Genomic DNA, 19,861 nt, shown 5'->3' on the forward strand with positions numbered 1-19,861 from the left:
GAGGGCAGGGGCCGTCCTGTCGTGTAAGGAACCCCACACTTCTCACAAGTGCGCCTTGGTGGCTCAGGGCAGCCTCAACACATGGCTTAGGGTTGGGCGGCACGGAACGGGGGACAGTCCGGGAAAGGAGGGGGGCCGTCCAGGTTGGGAGTGTTTGGCCCCCGTGTGCACATCGCGGCAGAGCTGTGTTTGGCTCCTAAGTCTTGAATTCGCCCCTGGGACGCTGGTTCGGAGAATGGCTGCACCCCTTTTGGGAAGTACAACATGGCGGCACAACCCGGGGCAGGCTCTGGAAAGCAGAGCCCGGGGAAGGAGGGAGAGGTGCCCCGGCTGCACGGCCGAACGGGTTGGAAAGACTGCTGCACCCCATCCCAGGGGTCCTGAGTGGGACCAGCGGCCAGCTGGGTCCTGACACAGCCCATGACAGGGGACACAGGGCTCCAAAGTCGAGCTCCGTTTCCCCCAAATCACTGAGGAGGTCCAGGCTCCAAGGGATGAGGAGAATCAGCCACAATCCCTCACAAACCCTGACTATCCCTTCAGCTTCTTCGCTCTGGGTCTCTGAGGACGTCGACTCCGCGGGTGCCAGCCACGGACAGCGGGTGCCTGGAGCCATCCCGATGCCCCAGATGAAGCTGCCAGCGTTTGGCCATTCCCGACCCGACGATGGCAACTCCCTACGGTCCAGACGGAGTGGGTACCTTCCCTTGTGGCACCGACACCAGGACAGCCCCGGGGGCCCATGACCTTCACCTGTGGGCCTTCTGGTCTCACCTCCCGGACCCAGTGAGCTCCCACACCCCGCATGCCCCCCGCCCCCAGCGACCCCGCCAGCACCCCTCCCCCGCGCCCCGCGAGCACATACCAGCCTGCGGATCTCCCGCTCGCACTCCTTCTTGATGCGGGAGATCTCCTCCTGGTGGAGGTGATACACGCTCCTGATTTCCGCGGCCTTGATCTTGTCGGCCTGGACCGCGATGGTCAGCGCCTCCTCCACCTGCCTCTTGGCCCCCTTGAGCTCCGAGATCTCCTGCTGCATTTTTATCTTCTCCGCCTCGAACCCCTTCTTGGCCTCCTCCTTCGCCTCGGACAACAGCACGATCTTGGCCTTGTCGGGGGCGCCGTCCCGCAGGGCGTGCAGCAGGGCCTGCAGCCGCTGGTTCTCGTTGTCCTTGATCTTGATGACCCTCAGCAGCTCGGCCTCATGCTGCCGCAGTAGTGCTTCACGCACAGCCTGCAGCTCCTTCATCTTCTCCTCGTGCAGCTTCGTCTTGAGCTCGGTGAGCAGCACGGCGTTCTTGTGCTGCTCGTGCTCCCGCACCTGCCTCAGCTCCTGGTTCTTCTCCCTCTCCACCCGGCTGACCTGAAAGACACGAGCACGCCAGGCCGTTGGTCCGGAACCCGCCTCTGCCTCTGAGAGCACCTAGGGACCAACGTGGGCAACTTTGTGATCCTTCCTGCAAAGCTGGGAGCTATCTTCCCTTCGAGAATGTCTCCTTGCGGAAACCGAATCAAGCCTTGCAGGTGGAGAGGGTGAACACACACGCCTGGGCGTCCGCGGGGCGCTGGAGGCTGGAAGCACCGCGAGCCTGGAAGGGAAGGTCACAGACATGTGGGTCCACAGAAATCTGCTCGGCTGCCGCACCCCTGGCCAGGCCTGACCATGCTGCGAACACCCGACGGCCGCCTCGCCCGTGAACCACCAGGAAGAAGGTGCGGGATGCCCTTGGGCACAGGCCTCCAGCCCAGATGACGGGGTATTGCACTCACCTTCTCTGACGTTCTTGGCCAGTGGGGAGACCACTCTAGGCCACTGCACTCTCTGTCTACATGACGTGTAATGTCCAGATTTAGGGAAACACTCAGATTTTTGATTGAATCTCGTTTTCATCTCAAACATCAACCTTGGCTCAATGACCAAACCACCCACACGTGGCAGGAAGTGGTGCTCAGAACCTAAGGTCGGGGAAAGGAGTGGCTGACCCGCCCAGGGTCCAGCGCTGCAGGTGGCCCTTCGCCTCGCTCCCCACCTCTGGGCTCCACGGCACCTCGTGTGGGGCCGGCATCCTTGATCCCTTCCTTCTCCCACGTGCCCCCCCAAACCGAGCTTCAGAGCTGGCTCCCCACTGCCGCCCACTCCTGGCAGCGTCCGACTCACCTCCCGCCACCCACTCTCCACAGGAGGAAGAGCCTGCAGGGATGAAGCCCCAGCCCAGCCCTCTCCTCTGCTTCCAGTGCATTCAGAGAAAGGGCAGAGCCGGGGAACCACGGCGGACGGACAAGCCCCACTATGCCTTCCCCGCCAGGGCCCCTGGCACCCCAGCTAGCCACTTTGGGTTCTTTTCCCCAGGGTGATAAGCTCTGACCCTCGACCCAGGGCAGGCCCACCGCCCACCCCCCAGACCATGGCCGGCAGCCCCCAGATGCCCAGCCCTGCCTCCACACACTGAACCCGCCACTTTGTGCCCCTTTCTCAGAACAACCCAACCCGCCCCCCAAGATGGATGGATGCCTTATTCATCTCTCTCTCTCTCGGGCTGTGATGTCCCTCCCCCATCAGAGCAAATGTCCTGGGACACACAGAGAGGGGGAGGCCACGTCTGCCGTATCCACGGTTACTTCCCCATCAGGATGCGCATGTGACCTGACTCACTCGGCTGGTGCTCCTGGCTGGTGGTCCGGTGTCGAGTGGGTCCACCCCGAGCTGCCTCGGGACGGCTCGGATCCCACAGTGCTGGCACAAATTCTAGTCACAGAGCTCTGTCTTTGGGCCTTCCAGGTCCCTGACGACTGTCCAGGCATCTGCTGGGCAGTCAGGGTTCCCGCCAAAGAAGGGGGCTGTTGCTGAAGCCTAGCGCACAGGCATTTAGTCCTTTCCCATCGAAGATGAGCTGCCGTTTCTCCAGTTCAAGCTGAAGACATGGGAAAGCAAAATGTCGATGGTGGTTCTCAGTGGTGTGGGGGGGGCGATCTGTTCTCTTGGGGGGGGCCACTGCTGAGCCATTGCAGCCCCCACTGTGGGGTCAGGGGTCCTGCAGCTGGACGCAGGGGAGCCAGATGGCCTCTTGCATGGGAATCAGTGGAGGGAAGAGCCACGTTGCCGCGGGTGGTCATAGAGCAGGTGTTTGTCGGAGCAGGAGGCTGGCGGGGGACTCTCAGAACCGGGCAGGGTTTGGTTCTGACGGTGGTCCAAAGTGGCTCAGAGACAACGGTGCCCACACCTGCCGCGCACCTGCCCTTCTGTCCAGTGCCCGTGACTGTCCCTGCCGCACGTGGGAAGGGCTGGTAAGTACGCCGCGGGCAGGTAGGAGCAATGGGCTCAGACAGCAAACGGTGGCCGGGGCCCCTTCAGAGCCCAGGTCCTCCACCACGGCCCCCGCGGTTACTGAAGAAAGACGCACAAACAAAGCACATGGCACTCCCAGGAGCCGCTCGCTCACCGCAGTTCTGAGCAAGATGCACTGAACGGGAAGACCAGCCCCGCTGCTTCCTTGGGCTCTGAGGTGCCCCACAAACGCACTGTGCTCCCACCTCTGCGGTCGGCCCCCCTGTGTCTCCCGCAGTAGGCTTTCCTTTCCCCTGAAGCTCCGCCCACACAGGCCCGTGAATTCCTCCCATCTGGTGTAGGCTGAACCGCCAGGCTCCAGGCTTCTGATCAACTTTCCCTGCGTAGCTTCCGTGCCTCCACCCCTCACACAGAGACTCTGGTTCTCAAGGAAACCGGGGGTGGACAGGGGGAGAACATCCCATAATTACTCCCTTAGCCACGCGAGACTCGCAATCGCTCGGAACGTGGGAGTGCAGTGTTCATGCCCTTCCCACCAGTTAGGATTCCCAAGAATGGTTGTTTTCCCCATTCCCTTCCCAGTTTGTTAGGGCTGTGCTGTGTCTGCGTGGTCGGCTCCCGTGGCCGTGGCACGCCCCACCCTGATCTTGGAGCTCTTCTTCTTTTCCTCAAGGAATTCCAGGGACTCTCTTCATTTTCTCGCTGCTTTGCCCCAATGAGGCCGACCAGGCCACGGAGCACGGGTGGTGGGGGCTCCCGTGGCCTCGCCATCCTCAGGTTTTGTTCTGAAAGAAGCTATGTTCAGTGCTGCCCACAGTTCTCGCAAAAAACGTGGAGCTGGTGACTGGGGTGGACCCCGGCACGACCCCCAAGTCCCACACCAGAGGAGGGGGCGCCGGCACGTAAGGACCCCCCCACCCAGCCGGCCATCCAAGTGGCTCGGACCTGCTCCCGGCACACAGGGCCCACGGCGATGGGCGCTACTGTCACCCCTCCTTGGTCAAGACCAGCTTCTACACTCAGGCCAGACCACAGCCCCACGAGGATGGCCCACGATGGGCCCGCGACCCACACAGGCACTCACGGGACAGGGTGGCCACCATCCGTAGTCCTAACCGGACGTCCCTAAGAGGGACCGATGTGCTGGAACAGCAGAGACAGGCGCCGGGCCAGGGCGCCAGGAGCTGGGTCTCCCGCCAACCAGCTCCCGAGCTGGAATGGAGATGCGCCCAGAGTCTTACAAGCTGTTGCGTGAGGAGCGTAGGCACCTGACTCGTGGGGTGTGTTAGCGGCTGAGATCGTGTTCCTGGTTCAGACTGCTGAGAAAAGGCACGTCTGTAATAAGCCCACGCAGCGCGGCCTCGGGCCCTGCGGGTGGGATTCTGCGTTCAGACTGCCGAGCTGGGCGGGCCTGACACGCTGACCACGCGGCCACGAGTCCTGCGTCCCATCTCACCAGGGGCCTCAGCACCCGTTCCACACCCGTACGTGGTTGGGAGCAGCCATGATCCCTTGCGGGGCCACAGAACGTTCACAGCTCTCAAATACTGGTTAACAAGTTTTAAACTACGTGGGCAACAGTGCCACTGGGACCCGGCTTCACTGCTTGTGGGCACCTTCGGTCATGCTGGTTTTCTACCGGACAGGACCTTCTTCTCTAATTCGGAGTCATCCTCAGGGGCGGGTTGTGGAGGACGAGGCGGTCTGCGGGAGGCCTGCAGCAGACTAGGGCCACTCTCCCGCTTGTCCTCTCACCCGCCAGGGCACTGACCCATGCCAACAGCCGCACCGCGCCACCTCCTGATGATGGACGGGAAGGCCTTGCTTTGAAGGGCTGAATGCGCACCCTTATTTTACACGTGAGCTGTTTGTGGCCTTTCCTCATGTTAGGCCACTTTCCAGAACACTCTGTCTCGGTCCTTGTTCTTTCAAGTGACTGGCTCTAAGAAGGCAGCACTTTTTCCTCTGGCTCATTATTCTGTTCAGCTGTGGTTCTTCCTGCCCCGTTTTTGTCCGCAAAGTCCCAAGTGGCTGAATTCCTAGTGAGATTTCTGTGTCTCGCCTAAGCAGGAGGAAGAGCCTGCAGCTTCCCCCTGGAGCCCCTCGCGCCCTGCGGTGAGGACTCAGTGTTTCTGGGCCTGGATGAGCGGAAGACTTTCCCATGGGAGGTTTGGAGACAACTGGGATTTGGGGATTTGGAGAGAGCTCCCCGTTATCGACTCCCACACCTTCCGTGGGTGTCACGCAGACCCCACCACTCCCCTCGGACCCAGTCGGCCGCCGCTGCCCGGCCTGCAATCCCCCCTCCGCATCCTTCCCTGCTTGGCCTCATCACAAAGAGGCAGAACGCGTGGTATTTCTAGAGCCCTCACCTCACTGGGTCTTGAAAGACTGCAGCCTTCACATTTTCCAGCTCGACCTACAGTGAGAACTACACCGACCTCGTGGCCAGGACACCACTCAGTCTGAAAGCAGCCGTCAGTAAGCTCATGGTCCCCTAGAGGGTGCTGATCCGCGTTAGGACCCCTCCGCTCTCCCAGCATCCTGGTCCAGACCATGCGTTATTGGGCCTCCGCTGCCCCTACCTGCACAGCCCTCCATGGCCTGACCTCGGGGCCACCTTTCCTGCCGCTGCATCAGGTGAGCCCTGTCCCAACGGAGCAACCCACAGACCCACCTTTGCCGGTTCCTTCCAGTCATTCTGGTCTCTGTCCAAGGCCACCTCCTCTGAGAAGCCCTCCTTGATTGTACCACCGCCAGCATGACTGCTTGCCTGGCTTTACCTCGCCCAGACACCTGGTCCCGTTCCTCAGTGTCTCCCTCCCCTGGGACACGGCCTGGGGGCACACAGGTGCCCAGTGTTTCCTGAGCAGCAGTCTGTGGCCTGGGGAAGTGGGGAAGCCCCTTCCCAGTTAAAGCAGAAGCCGCTTCCTGATAGCAGGTGTAAGGCTTGCTGTCCATTCCTCCCACCCAGTCCCAGGGGTGCTCGTGAGCTGGGGGCACAGATGTGGGCGGGACCCCGTGAGTGCAGGCCGTGGGGGCTGCTCTGTGCCCGGACTGGAGCCGAAGCCTTGGCATCATGGTGGAAACACGGGGCCTTAGGCACCAGGCTTGTTTTTACCTCGTTGTCCATGGTCACCTCCTAATACTCTCCTCTGCTTAACAAACGCTGAGTTCTTTTCCACGCAGCTCCCACGAGGCCTTCCATGTCAGCTCCTCTTCCTGCTGAGCTGGCTCCCTCTTTCCAGAAGGTTCTTCACCAGAAATGGCACCACTTCAATCTCCCGACAGAGGGTGGGCAGCAGGAGAGTCCTGTTTTTATTTAAAGCATTTCATTCTTTACTGTCAAGTCTCCATTCACTCAAGTATCCCTCGTGATAAATTAACCATCAGCCTAAAATCCAAAGCACTAAGTTTGCGGCGGCTACGTTCACTGGCGTCTCTCCATGCTTCACAGGGACCTTCTCTACCCTGGCAATTGCAATCTGCAAAATGAGATGTTGCTGCTCCAGAATTTTGCGGGGAATTCCTGACGACGGGTGGGCGCCATGTGGGGTGTGAGCGCTCCTCGGCCTCGGCCAGCCTCCCACCACCCAGCCAGGTTTGCGGGTGGGGACGGGTCCTGCTGGCTTTCCCCAGACTTCTGCCGTGAGGTCCAGAACCAGGCCCTCCTCCTCGGGGGCTTCCAGAACAACATCTGGAATATGCTGAAAACCAGACAAAAATCTCCAATCCCATGGTCTGGGTCTGGTTACACAGATTTGTCCCGCCGTTGCAATGGTGACGTTAACTGTGGTACATGCAAAGATTTCAGGGCCCGTAAGGACAAAGCTGTTGACAGTCGTGATGACTGGATTCGTGTCTCGCATCCCCCACGTCAGCATGACCAAGGGTGGCCAGCACTGGTGGCATTTTGTGGTGAGGGTATTGCACTGGGTGAGCAGACAGAGGGCTCCCGGAGCCTCGGCGGGAGACACCTGCTCAGGATCCCAGGGGCATTTCGTTGACCGACCTGGCTGCTGGGGGGACAGGAGAGTGCAGGCGGGAACTGGAAAGGGGCCTGAGGGGCGTTTCAACCCCCGAAAACCCTGCTCCCAGCTCGCCGCCCCCGGTGGATGTGGGGACGGAAGCTGTGAACCCTGGGGGCGCCTGGGTGGTGCAGACTCTTGGTTTCAGTTCAGGTCATGATCTCAGGGCCGTGACATCGGGTCCCACGTAGGGCTCTGCGCTCAGTGAGGAGTCTGCTTGTCTCTCCCTCTCCCATTGCTCCTCCCTCTGCACACACTCTCTCTCTCCAAAATAATTAAATAAATCTTAAAAAAAAAAAAGGAAAGGAGAGAAAGAAAGAAACCATGAGCCCCACCGGCATGCTAGGGACTGCTGAGCCGCTCCCGGAGCTGAGCCCGCGTGGGAGCCCGCTCTGCCTCCCGCCCGTCCCAGGAGGCCAGCACCACGTCCTCAATCCTGCAAGGACGCTGGGCCCAGGGAGGTCCAGGCCTCTCAGTGGCTGTGGGGGAAGCCGGGCTTGGACCAGCCCCACGTGGGAGGAGACAGAAAGGACGGTGTGTCTGGGAGGCTCTAGAACTTTTCTATTTGAATCCCAAAAGACAATGGCATGTGTTAGGTCTGGGTGGTGGGTACCCGCCTGTCTGACATATTACCATCTATAGACACACACACGAACACGTTTAAAAGAAAACAAACTAGAATGTTTTAATGATGCTTGGTGGGAAGGTGCAGTTCTGGCTTGGAAGTGGCAGTGGGAGCCCAGAGGTGGCGAGGGGAGGAGCTCAGGCTCAGAGAAGGTCCCTGGGTCTCAGTGGCCACGGCACCCTCGACTGCTCCTTCCCACCTTCTGGACTAGCAACAGGGGCTGGAAGGTGAGGAGACAATGAAGAACATTACCCTCTATGCCTCCTGGAGGTTTCCTGAATGTAGGAAATCCAACAGTCCAAGACTGGCACCTCCCTCGGGCCTGTGGGGCTCTGCTCCCTGCAGCCCCTCCCTGCAGCACTGCCAAGAGCAGCACCTGGCTGCTGAGGCTGCGGGGAACCTGGCTTAGAGCAGCACCTCCCGGGGCCCCGGGAAGGGCTCCCGCAGGGCAGGGTGAGTCCCGCAGGGCAGGGTGAGTCCCGCAGGGCAGGGTGAGACCCGCAGGGCAGGGTGAGTCCCGCCGGGCAGGGTGAGTCCCGCAGGGCAGGGTGAGACCCACAGGGCAGGGTTTGGCTGGCGGCCGCATTTCTAACAAGAGTCACGGGAAACTGACGTGCAGCAAGGTCTGGAAACCGCAGGCTCAGGCCTCACCACCCACAGAATAAATTTCAGCTGTCTTGTAAGCCACGGCAACTGGGATGTCTGGGGGAGCACGGTGCTCTGGACGGGTGCTGGTGTGAACCCTTACACACACGCACACACACACAGGCGGGCGTGCACACTCAGACCCAGCTTCCTTGCACGTGGCCTCAGACATGCAGACAAGGATGCTCACTGCCCGGCCGCTGTGCCAGCCGAACACTGGAAACAGCCTGGATGTGGCGGCAGGTGGAACGTGGGCAGGTCGACATGGGGGGAGAGCCAGACCCACTCCAGTGCTGCACACGGAGCAGTTAAGAGACCAGAGCACCCAGTGTGTGGCCTGCTGTCATCTGTGCTGCGAGGAACCGCAACACGAGGGACTGGGGCCTTTTCCTTTGTTCCTTCTGAATTCTGTACCAAGAGGTCAATCTTCCCAGAACATAAATAACAATAGGGCCCGGGCTGCAGGACCTTGGCCGCCAGCCCCAGGCCCCTTGCACGGCAGCAAGAGGGCAAGAGCTCCACTGCCGCCCGCCTTGGGTGCTGGTGACATGCAGCGAGCCCACTCCCTCCCACACCCCCACCCCGGGGCCGTTGCGGGACGGGTGGGCTTTGCTAAAAGTGCACATGAAGGAGTACCATACCGCTGTAGCGGGCAGGGTCTGCAGATGAGGCAAGTACCACACCCCGATGTCCACGTGTCATGCTTCTGAGCGTTGGACGGACCACGCTCTCCCAAAGGGCCTTATCCCAGGGCTGACCCACGGCGCTCACGCGTCTGAGGCTCGGCCTGCGGCCATGGTGTGGGATGACCTCGGGGACCACGCGGCACGTGGGAGGACTCTGTCCTGGGCCTCGGGATGTTTGCACCTTCGCCCCTGGCTCCCCCAGACCACATGTCTGGGCCTCTGGGTGCCGGCCCTGCTGACGTGGTGACCACCTGACCCAGAGCAAGTGCTGAGCCCGATGCTCCCAGACTCCCTGGTCCCAGCCGGGGCCCGGTGGCTCTGACTCTCCTGTGGGCCCACAGAGGAGGCCTAGCCACGGGAGTGCCACCTGGTCGCTGGGACAGCAGCCTATGGTATCCGAGCTGCAGGCCCATCCCCGGGGCTCCTTGAGCTACTCCTCCCCGGCACCCACGGTCCTGTTCCTGTCCCCTTTGTACGGAGCAGGGACCCTCGGCAGGAGGGTGGGTGACCAGCATGGGCCACAGGCTCAGCCAGCAGACGGCACGTAACGGCGGGCGCGGCCGTGTCCTGATGGACACGGAATCTGAATCTCATGTGATTATCAGCAGTCATGGAATATGACAGCACTACTCTTATGATTTAACCAGGCTGGGTCATGCGGCGGTTAGAGACCTGGCCCCGAACACCCCGACCCCCTCCCCCACCACCTCCCTGAAGGACTCTGAGCTGGGCAGGACTCCTCCATACCCACCGCTCACCACATTCCCAGGAGGCCTCGGGTGGGGGGTGAGGGCAGAGGTTCTGACAGAGAGAGAGGACAATGGGCCAGTGGGATGCCCCCCACCCGGGCCTGGCCTGGCACGGAGCAGGCCATCCTGTGACCAGCCCCTCACGCTCCTCCGGAGACCCCGGCACATGCCCTGCCTTCCCCACGGCCTTAAGGACCCCAAGTGCTGGACGTCTGGGCGGGGCCGTCTCGGGCCTGCCCACGGGGGTCTTGGCTCCCGGCGTCCGCACCCCGGAGGGCCTGCCCCAGTGTTTCTGATGGCACCAGGAAGCGCTAAGTCCAGCCTGTTTCCTTTATCCACACAGAGGCTGTTCCACTGTCACCCGCTCAGGGGACAATTCCCAGGATGGCACCACTGGCCGAGGTCCCTCTGGAGGCCCAGGCGCTGAACCAGGGTGGTCCCCCACCTCACGTCCCCCCATGCCCCCCCTGCCGTCCTCCCAGAGCTGTCTGTGCCCCGTGGACCCTGGGATCAGCTGGGCAGACCCCGGGGCCCAGGACAGTGTGGGGAAGCCGGGAAGGGGCAGGGGCGGCAGGGGGCCCACCTTGCTCTTCTCCTGCTGCAGCTCGATCTGGATGTCGGTGAGCTTGGCCCGCAGCTCCTCGTTGGCGGCCTGCAGAGCAGCGAGGAGCTCCGCTTTGTCCCCCTTGCCTCGGCCGCCCGTGCCCTTCTTGGACATGGTGAGGGTGGCCCAAGGGGTGCCCGGGGTGGGCTGCGCGTCTGGGCTGGGCTGTCCACACCAAGCTCCAGCAGGTAGCGCCTCGTTGCGGCTGCGCTACATTTTCTCGCTCACCTGGAGAGAAAGCACACCTGGTGAGCAGACTGCGTCCTGTGCCCGCGCGGGAGCTTGGGCTGCGTGCGGCCTCATGGGGCAAGTGGCGTCCTGTGCCCCAAGGAAGCCGTCCAGACTGCACGCCGGTCCCCCAGCCCCAGAGCGCAGAGACCCTACGCCCTCCGTACGTCACCTGTGACGGGTCCCCACCTGTAGAGCAGGTCCCCATGCCTGGCACATGAAGAGTGCTTGGAGGTGTTCTTTCTGTCCCTTTGGAATAAGAGGTCGGGGACCCAACTTTAAGGCCCAATTTCATACCCGGCTGTGGGCCCCAGAGACAATGGTGGGTGTGAACCAGGAGCTTCTCAGACAGTGAGGTTGAGGCCGGGACCTCCAGGCCCCCCAGGGGACCCAAGAACTTCGCCGGGGAGGACATGCGCCCTCACCCTGAGCCAACTTAGGGGGTGAACGCGTACCCTCAACCACCCCACGGGCGGGCTCCCTGCCCTGGGGCCAGCCCATCCACCGCCCACTCCCTCCCCAGGCCTGGGGCTGCATTTCCTTCCCCACATGTCCCCGCACCAAGTGTGGGAAGCAGACCAGTCAGCCCACTGTGTAGACTGTGTGGGCCTGGGTTCAGCAGCAGGAGGCTTGAGTCCTGCTCCACACTCATGACCTAGGAAACCCCGTGCCTCTGTTCCCTCACCTGCACAAAGGAGAGACAAGGATGTCCCTGGCCCCCCAGGCTTCCTTCCTGCACTTCAGACACCAGGACGGTGCCCCAAGCCACAGAGGTGCCCTGTGCACACCCACCCGCCCCAGCTGACAGACCGGGAACTTGCCTCCAAAACCTGGGGTATGGGGTCAAAGTTCGGCCAGGACGCAGGCTGGGACGCTGTCACTTCTAGGGGAGCGCTCTCCCAGTGAGTCCCCACGGCCTTTGTCCTTCCTGAGGCCTCGGGATATGGAATCAGACAAAGCCCCAGATGGTGGGGGCGCAGGGGAAGGCCTGGGCGGGCGGCACACGGGTGTGGGGGGGGGGCTCGTAGGGAAGAGGGCTCACAGCCGGGCTGGGGAGCAGAGCCGAAGGGAGACTCTTCCATGGAGGAGGGAGAGCAAAGCTGGACAGAGACTGAGGACGTCAGGCTGTATCTCCGCAATGGCGTGGCCTCAGAAGAGAGTGCAGCAGACCCTCAGCGCCTCTGCCCAGGCCTGATGGCAGACCCACGGCTCCCTTCCTGCTCACAGCCCCTGCCCGGGAGGTGAAGAGCATGTTCGGTGGAAGGGAGGGGCCGAGTCCCAGGCTCCCGATTTCGGTTATATTTTTTGAGTCACCCCGAGACCGTTTTGTAGATTTTCCAGCTCTGCGTAAAAGGGTCTTCCGCCCGCTTGCAATGACGTTTCCCACTTGCCGTCCAGTCTTCACAGGTGGCGCCGAGAGACCCCCCCCCCTCGCTCCAGCTCCCGCCCGCAAAGCCACGCAGCTGCTGCTGGTTAGGTTAGGGCAGGCTGGCGTGCAGGCACCAAGCCCTCGGGGCCACGGCCACGGGACCGTCACCGTGCTTCTCATCAGGGCTCCCTCTCTGGCTTTTGGCTCGACACCCCCCAGAGAGACCCCAGTCTCGGGGGACAGCCCCATCCTCCTGCCTCCCCTGGTCGAGACCCCTACATCTCCCTGCTGCCCTCGCCAGATTCCAGGGAATTCCCAATCTCCTGGACAATTTGCTGCATTCCACCCCAACTACCCAACTATTATTTACTCATTTCTTTCTGTAGATAGGTTGTTTTTTATGTATATTTTTTAAAGATTTTATTTATTTATTTGAGAGAGAGCAGGATGGGGGGCGGGGGGCTGGAGGGAGAAGCAGAAGCACACCCCCCACGGAGCAAGGAGGCCAACATGGGGCTCGATCCCAGGACCCTGAGACCATGACCTGAATCGAAGGCAGCCGCCCAACCAACTGAGCCACCCAGAAGCCCCTATTTTTTACGTATTTTAAAGTGACTCTGCAGGCCGTTCCCGGAGAGAGCGCCAGCATCACAGGTGTCTAAAGAGCTAATGGCCAGGCCAAGATGGAGGGAGACATGCCCTGCCAGGGCTCCAGACAGACACCTGCTCCACAGCCCTGAACCTGCTGGGCCCCCAGGCTGGACGGCAGCCCAGGGGCCCCTCCCGGCCTGCCCTGCACCCTCCGCCTGACCACCCCCACCGCCCACCGCGCCTTTTGCTTGGTCTGGAATATGATCTCACAAGGCTCACCACGGACACTGCTGGCTCTGGCCTGGGCTCAGGACTCCTGCCGGCCACCCCACTGGGTCCCCAGGCACTGAGCTGCCTCCACCTTGGTTCTGGACACCCGGCCCTAAGAATTTTCGATGCAGCAAGGGGTCTTGAGCCCTCCCTGACATCTCCCCAAAAGCAGAGTGAATATTTTTCTCCAACACCAATTCGGAGGCAAATATGATAAACATGTAGACTTTATTATTTATGGAAATGAGTGGGAACCAAATAAATCGCCCCCCAGTCCCCTGAAGGCACGCTCACCCACACCCTGCCGGGGACTCCTGGCAGCCTCCTCCCCGGAGCCCTTGATGGGATTACCGCCTGCAGGGGAAGGAAAGGGGATTTTTCACGCCTTACCCATACCCTGTTTGCGCTAATGACACCAGCATTACACCTTCAGAGGATGAGAGTTTGATGGAATGAAGCATCTTGCCTCCCAGACTCGGCCGCCTGGATGCGAGACAGGCTAGCAGGTGAGAGGGGCTGCACCCAGCAAGCTCTGGGGTCTGCTGCTCCATGTTACGTGCCTCTGGGCGCCCCATACCCCTCCCTCTGTGCCCACACCCGCTGAAGCACCAGCTGTAAGGATCGCGTCCTGGTCACGGATCCCACGTCTGTCCTGTCACCCTGGGAGATAGAAGAGGCGGTCGGAGGGAGACACAGGGGCCTTGGGGGACACAGGGGCGTCGGGGGACACAGGGGCGTCGGGAGGCCCTCGGCCCTTGCCGGCTGCTCTGGCCCGAGCACTCACCCCTGCCTGGAAGAACCACCGACCGCTGGAAGCAGGGACCGGAGGTGGAGGGTGGGGTCGGCAGGCCACCACCAGAGGCCACAGGTGGGCCCCCAGCGAACATGCTTCAACCTCCGAGCGGAACAACGCTGAAGACCTGCTCAGGCCACTGGCTTCCCGTGGCGGAGCTCAGTCCACAGTGTCCGGCATCCGCGTGCTGGGGGCGCAGGGGCGCTGAGGGACCACCTGCCACAGGCCGGCAGGGGCAGAATCCACATAACGAGCCCGGGCATTTCAAATACTTACGGCCTGAATTAGCCCCCCTCCCAAATAAGTGTCGCGAACCTACTTGGGAGACGTAGGGGTGTGGGGGAAGAGGCAGGGTCACGTTCATGCCCCAGGCTCCGCGCACACCGATGCTGATTTGCCACCAGCCACATCTGTCACACTTTGTCGGGAAGTCATTAAACCATCAGATTAATAGCTCAGTCTGCCCCCCTTTGTTTCGGGGTCTCTGAGGATGTAATAAATTGAGGAGCTCGTTCTGCTCTCTCCAAGTAAGTGCTCTTGCGTTCAGAGGGTTTAGAAAGGGAGACAAGCTCGGAGCCGCTGACCCCCTAATGAGGAAGCCGTGGGGTCAGCACCGCCCCCACCCAGCCCCTGCCGGCCTCCAGGCTTTCTCCAACGTGGAGCCGCGCTCTCACTGCCCGGTGTGGGAGCAGAACCCAGAGATCCGTGAAAACCTCCTGCGTGCACACAGCTCAGGGCAAGGCCCCGCACACTTGGCCAGAGGCCGGGGCATAAAGGGGCTTGGGCCTTCTAAACCTGATAGTGTCTGACCCGGATTCTTTCCTAGTTAAACACGTTACCTACAAAGAAGAAAGGATGAATCTGATGCTTCTAATCCTTATCGTTTCCATGGAAATCCAAGGCAGGCAGTGGGGAGAGGGTCAGATACACCATGTTGAACCCCACAGGGACCCCCCAAGTTCAGGGTGTGTCTCCCTGTTGGCAGTCGGACAAGTGTCCGCACGCTGGTGCAGGCTCGGCCAGGCAGAGGACCAGGCTACGCGGTCGGGCAGACGCGGGGTGTCGGTGGGGCACCCGGCCCCGGGGGAAGGTGTCTCGGGCTGCTCCCTCTCCACGCTGGGCCCTCAGAGTGAGCCTGGCAGAGGGGTGGGGGGGCAGGCCAGGTGTGGGTAACCCTCACGACACACAGCTCTCCCATTAAAAGTCTCTTTCCTCAGAAAACATGAAGACCCCAGAGAGGGAAATCAGCCGGCCATGCATGGCTGGATGTACATGTTGATCCAAGAATTTGATCCACACCTGGACACCTTGAGGCAGGAGTTGTGCTGGGGGCGGGGGGGAGCAGGGACAGGTCTTGGGAGGTGGGGAGCAGCACGTGGGGTCTGGGTGCCCAGGGGTGGGCGGCGGTGAAGAAGACGGGGTGTCCCTGCTCCCAGCAGACCCACTGTTAGCATCGACCCTGGGACAGCCCCAAACCACAGCGGGGACTCAAGCACGCTGGGCTCTTTCCCACAGCTGGCCACGAGGTGGCCACAGGACAGACGGAGGATCCACAGGAGGGCAGGCGGGCAAAGAAGCTGAGGCCTCAGCTCGACTCGGAAATGCGTTTTCTAGAAGCAAGAGTCCAGGTGTGCCACGTGATGTCACAGTCAGGGAGCTTCCCTGTCGTCTGAGGGCAGGAGCAGATGCTGTGCCTCCAGGACGGGACCCGAGCGTGGGAGTAGCCGCCTTCCTGCACCCTGAGCGGCCACTGCCGAGGCCGTGGGACTCACCGTGACGACTGGAACGGACGGGGAGGCGCCCTCCGTCCCACAAGGACACCCGGTGCTCCCACAGTTGGCCGCGCGTCTCTGAGAAGTGACTCGGGGTTGGCCACACAAACTCTGCCTTGATCTCAACACACCCACATCTTATCTGTAACCAGTCACGGTCCCCAGTCCACAAAACTGACTCCAACACGTTCCCTTCCCGTCGAAAGGGTTTCCTGTGGTTCACGGCCAGAGTTCGGGCCCACCCGTGAGCGAGTTAAACTCCAGCCTTGACATAAACTTTTCAGCGTGAATCCCTGTAGATGAGTGCGCAGCTGTAGGATGATGCAGAGCGATCCCACGTGCCTCCATGCAGCTTCCCCGGGGGCTACATCCTGAGAAACTGCAGTGCAGCACGGCCACCAGGATGCGGCCCGCATCTCCCCAGGACCGCCTTGAAACCCCGCGCCCACCCTACCCCTCCTTAGGCCCTGGCAGCGGCGAATCTGCCCTCGGTCTCTACATTTTGTCATTTCGGGAAAGTTACAGAAACGGAGTCATCAGGACGTGACCTTCTGGGATTGGCTTTCTACTTCAGCATAAATCTGGCGATCCATCCAGGTTGTGTGCACCGGTGGCTCATCCACGTGCAGTGTTCCCCCGCGTGGAAACCCCGCAGCCTGGGAATCCGCTCACCTGCTGAAGGGCGTCCGGGCTGTTCGCGGGCTTGGCCGCCGCCGCCGTGCTGCTATAGACATGTGCACAGGTGTGTGATGAGCAGAGTCTTCCTTTCTCAGAAAGAACGCCCACAGCGTCTGGGTCTCGCACACTTGAGGAGGTGGTGTTCTACGAGACACCGCCGAGCTGCTTTCTGGAGGGCCTGCCCCGTCTACCCTCCCACCAGCAACGAATGTACTGCCTCTGGTGCTTTTCATCTGCTTTCCCTGATCGTTAGTGACCGACTTCCTTTCACCGGCTCGTTTCCCATCTGTGCGCGGCGGCCAGAGAGGGCAGGCTCCTCATGCGGTCCTTTCTGCCTGTGTCTGCTGGGGTTTCTGAGCCGCTAGCTTCTTCAGCCCCGGCGAAGACCCAGGGACCTCACCACTGTGTCTCCCCGGGTCCCGGGTCCCTCGTTGGCCTGCCTTCTTCACCTTCTTACGCTTGTTCTCGATCCAATATCCAGAGGGTTTTGTTGTTCTGATGGGAGGACTAGGGAAAAGTAGGTTTACCCTGCCTTCCTGGAGGCGGGAGTTTCTCCATCAAAGGAAAAATCTTACACTTGTATCTACCGTTATGTAAGAATGATGATTATCATAAGCACAACAATCACAACAATATAGACGATTTAAACCACAGGTGTGATTTAACATTTGCCACCTCACCTCCCAGGGCAGAGGGCAGACATTATGTTAAATAACTGTAGTCGCCAACCACCTATTTGAGGAAACGGTCCTCACCGCCAGTACTGGAGGGAACGGTCGTCCCAGGAAAGACACCTTGAGTAAAAGCCACTTTGTGCTTGGTTTTGCGTTTGCCTGATTCAGCCCAGGGAGGAAGGCTTCGATCGCACTAATACCAACAGGTCCTTTTTGAGACAGAAAAAGTGGCAGCGATTATGGATCTACACAGTGGACCACTGAGCACGTAAATGGTTCCTGGGGGGCAGTGCAAGTGTTTTAGAAATAACAGAATCAAAATACTGAACCAATACACAGTTTTGCTTCTGCTGAACCCGTCACCTGACTGACCGCCATTTAAAGTGGAGACGTGAACACAGATTTCCAGCATAGGAAATAATCTCAGGATCGCCAGCCAAAATGCCAGTTCTTCAGGTGAGGAGACCAGGGTCCAGAGGGAGTGTGTCCCCCAAGGACCCAGCGCTCCTTCCTGACAGTGCCCCCAGCCTGCTGTCTCCACGAGAGACAGCGCAACACGGATCCCCCTTGCAGCAGACAGCCCAAGCTGTGACTCTCAGGCATCAGAGAGAAGACTCAAATGCATGGCCTCGGGGGCGGGCCAGCCTAGCCTGCCCAAAAGTTCTCTGCCTCTGTCGAAGGGGGCCGCCTCTTTCCAAACAACTCAGCCAGGGCCCGGGACCAAGCTCAAAAATATTTAACGAGGGGCGCCTGGGGGGCTCAGTGGGTTAAGTGTCCGACTCTTGGCTTCCACTCAGGTCACGATCTCAGGGTCATGAGATCGAGGCCCACGCTGGGCTCCATGCTCAGCGGGGAACATGCTTCTCTCCTCCCTCTGCCCCCTCCCCACCCCGCTCGTGCTCTGTAAACAAATAAATAAAATCTTAAAAAAACATATTTAAAGGAATACAAAAAAAAATTCACCCCCAAGAATACAAAATTCACCACATCTGGCATCCAATCAAAATGACCGGGCTGTCAATTATTTCTCAATAAAACTGAGGGGAAAAATGCCAGGCAAGGAAGTAGGGAAGCAGTACTCCTAACGAGGGAAAAACCAACCAAGAGAAACAAATGCAGACATAGATCGCAGACCTGGAAGGTGAGGACGGGAGAGGGGCAGTACGGGTAACACCCACGAGCTCAGGAAGGTGCAGGAAGTGGGAGCATGGGAACAAGAGACGTGGAAGCGTGTCCAAGGATCCAAGTCAGGACCACGGAGAGCAGAGCGTGGGTGGAGCCAAGGATGCGCCTGGCGCCAGCCACAGAGCTCCACCCACAAGAGAAAGGTCTAGCGAGCAGGAGGCACCGCAGGAAAGGGAGCCAAAACAGAGATGGGAGTCCCGTGGACACCTGTTTAGGAACACGGCAATGACACCTACTTCCATAGAAGTTTCACACAGTCCTTCCTCTTTCTTGCACTCCACCCGCCCCACGGAATAAGGGAATACACATTGCCCCCAATGGAAAGCTTTTTTTGCTTGTTTTAAGGCCTGTAAGCAATCCTTCCTTTACATCTTTATGACAAAATATATATAATTGGAAATTTAAATGTTCCCTGCAACCTTCAGCACTGAGGTTGTGAAAATGTCTTCCAGGTTGAGTAATTGTTGCAAAGATTACAGCTGTGTAACTGGTTCCGATAGCACCAGTGAATCATAAATTCTGATAAATTATCAAATATAAAAAGTAAAATTGCATTTAAAGGCATCTCTGCATAATCTGGACGGGGGTGGTGGTCAGGGTGAAGGCTTCCCTTTCTACTCCAGAAATAGCTCTCTCAGGAAAAAGGAGAGTTGCTCAGGGCAGCATCTGGAAACACCCACCTCCTGACCTCTGTCCGCAGGTGGGGGTCAGTGTATTTGCTCACTGGGGATGCAGTGGGCAGCTGCCGTTGGCTCTAAGAGCCTCTGTCCCAAGAACCAGCGTTCCCGACACAGACAGCAAGGTGCATAGCGCTCAGCCCAGAGAGACGAGCCGCTTCGGTGCACGGCAAGGGCTCAGCAAGCACCATTTGTCTATCTGCTTCTGCCTCTTGTAAAGGTCCCAGAACTTCCCACGATGGACATGGCTCACGTTTAAGTTTGACTATGTCTATCTTGATCAACCAGTATACATGGTGTATCTGTTGATTAAAAATGTACTTATAGTTATAAAGTGCCTTTAGTAGTGAGAATTTTGTACAATATTTACATTGTCGCCATAAATCCGGAATTTTTAGCCCCCTTCCATCTTATCCATGCACACAATTTGTTTCAGAATGTTGTTTTAAATACAAGATTTCTTAGAAACATGACTCTTCCATCCCATATGGAACAACTATATTGATTTAGGAAAGAGGGTCAGTGTTTAGGTTGTGAACACCCAGGGAACACTTGGCAAGGGGGGCAAATATGGTTCCCCTGATTTTGTCCACATGCTAATCCTGGAGCGTGTGAACAGGTTCCTTTATGTGACAAGAGCAATTTCACAAATGTGCTCAGGTTAAGACTCTGAGATGGGGTCTGTGGTCCCATCCAATCACACAAGTCCTAAAGGCAGAGGCCCTTTCCCAGAGAAGGCACAAAGGGCACAGCCTGAGGAGGATGAGGGCAACCACCACTGGCCTGGAGATGGAAGAAGGCGCCCCAAGCTAGGGGGCGACACAGCCTCTGGGCACACAGAGCCTTCTGGTCACACAGCACAGCGAAATCGAACCTGCGGTCCAATGACACGTTGCTGAGCTCTGCTAACAACCAAGTGAACAAGGACACAAACCCCACCCCCCCAGAACCCAGAACCTCCAGAAAGGACAGTGGCCTGCCACACAAAGGCTTAGCCCTGC

The 19,861-nt window shown here is 59.6% G+C and overlaps 1 protein-coding gene across 1 annotated transcript in view; it reads right to left on the reverse strand.

Annotated features, from left to right (window-relative positions):
• The window catches only part of JAKMIP3 (Janus kinase and microtubule interacting protein 3), a 117,498-nt gene that overhangs the window by 44,270 nt on the left and 53,367 nt on the right, over positions 1-19,861 (reverse strand). The window contains exons 2-3 of the mRNA XM_073884722.1: positions 10,603-10,851; positions 866-1,363 (exon numbers count right to left, since the gene is read on the reverse strand). Coding sequence (XP_073740823.1) covers positions 866-1,363; positions 10,603-10,737 — 633 coding nt within the window. The 5' untranslated portion in view covers positions 10,738-10,851. The remainder of the gene's footprint in view (positions 1-865; positions 1,364-10,602; positions 10,852-19,861) is intronic.

Source organism: Callorhinus ursinus, unplaced genomic scaffold (genome assembly GCF_003265705.2).
Source record: "Callorhinus ursinus isolate GAN/ISIS: 27379988/994484 unplaced genomic scaffold, GSC_fseal_2.0 scaffold58, whole genome shotgun sequence".
In the NCBI taxonomy this organism is placed as follows: domain Eukaryota; kingdom Metazoa; phylum Chordata; class Mammalia; order Carnivora; family Otariidae; genus Callorhinus; species Callorhinus ursinus.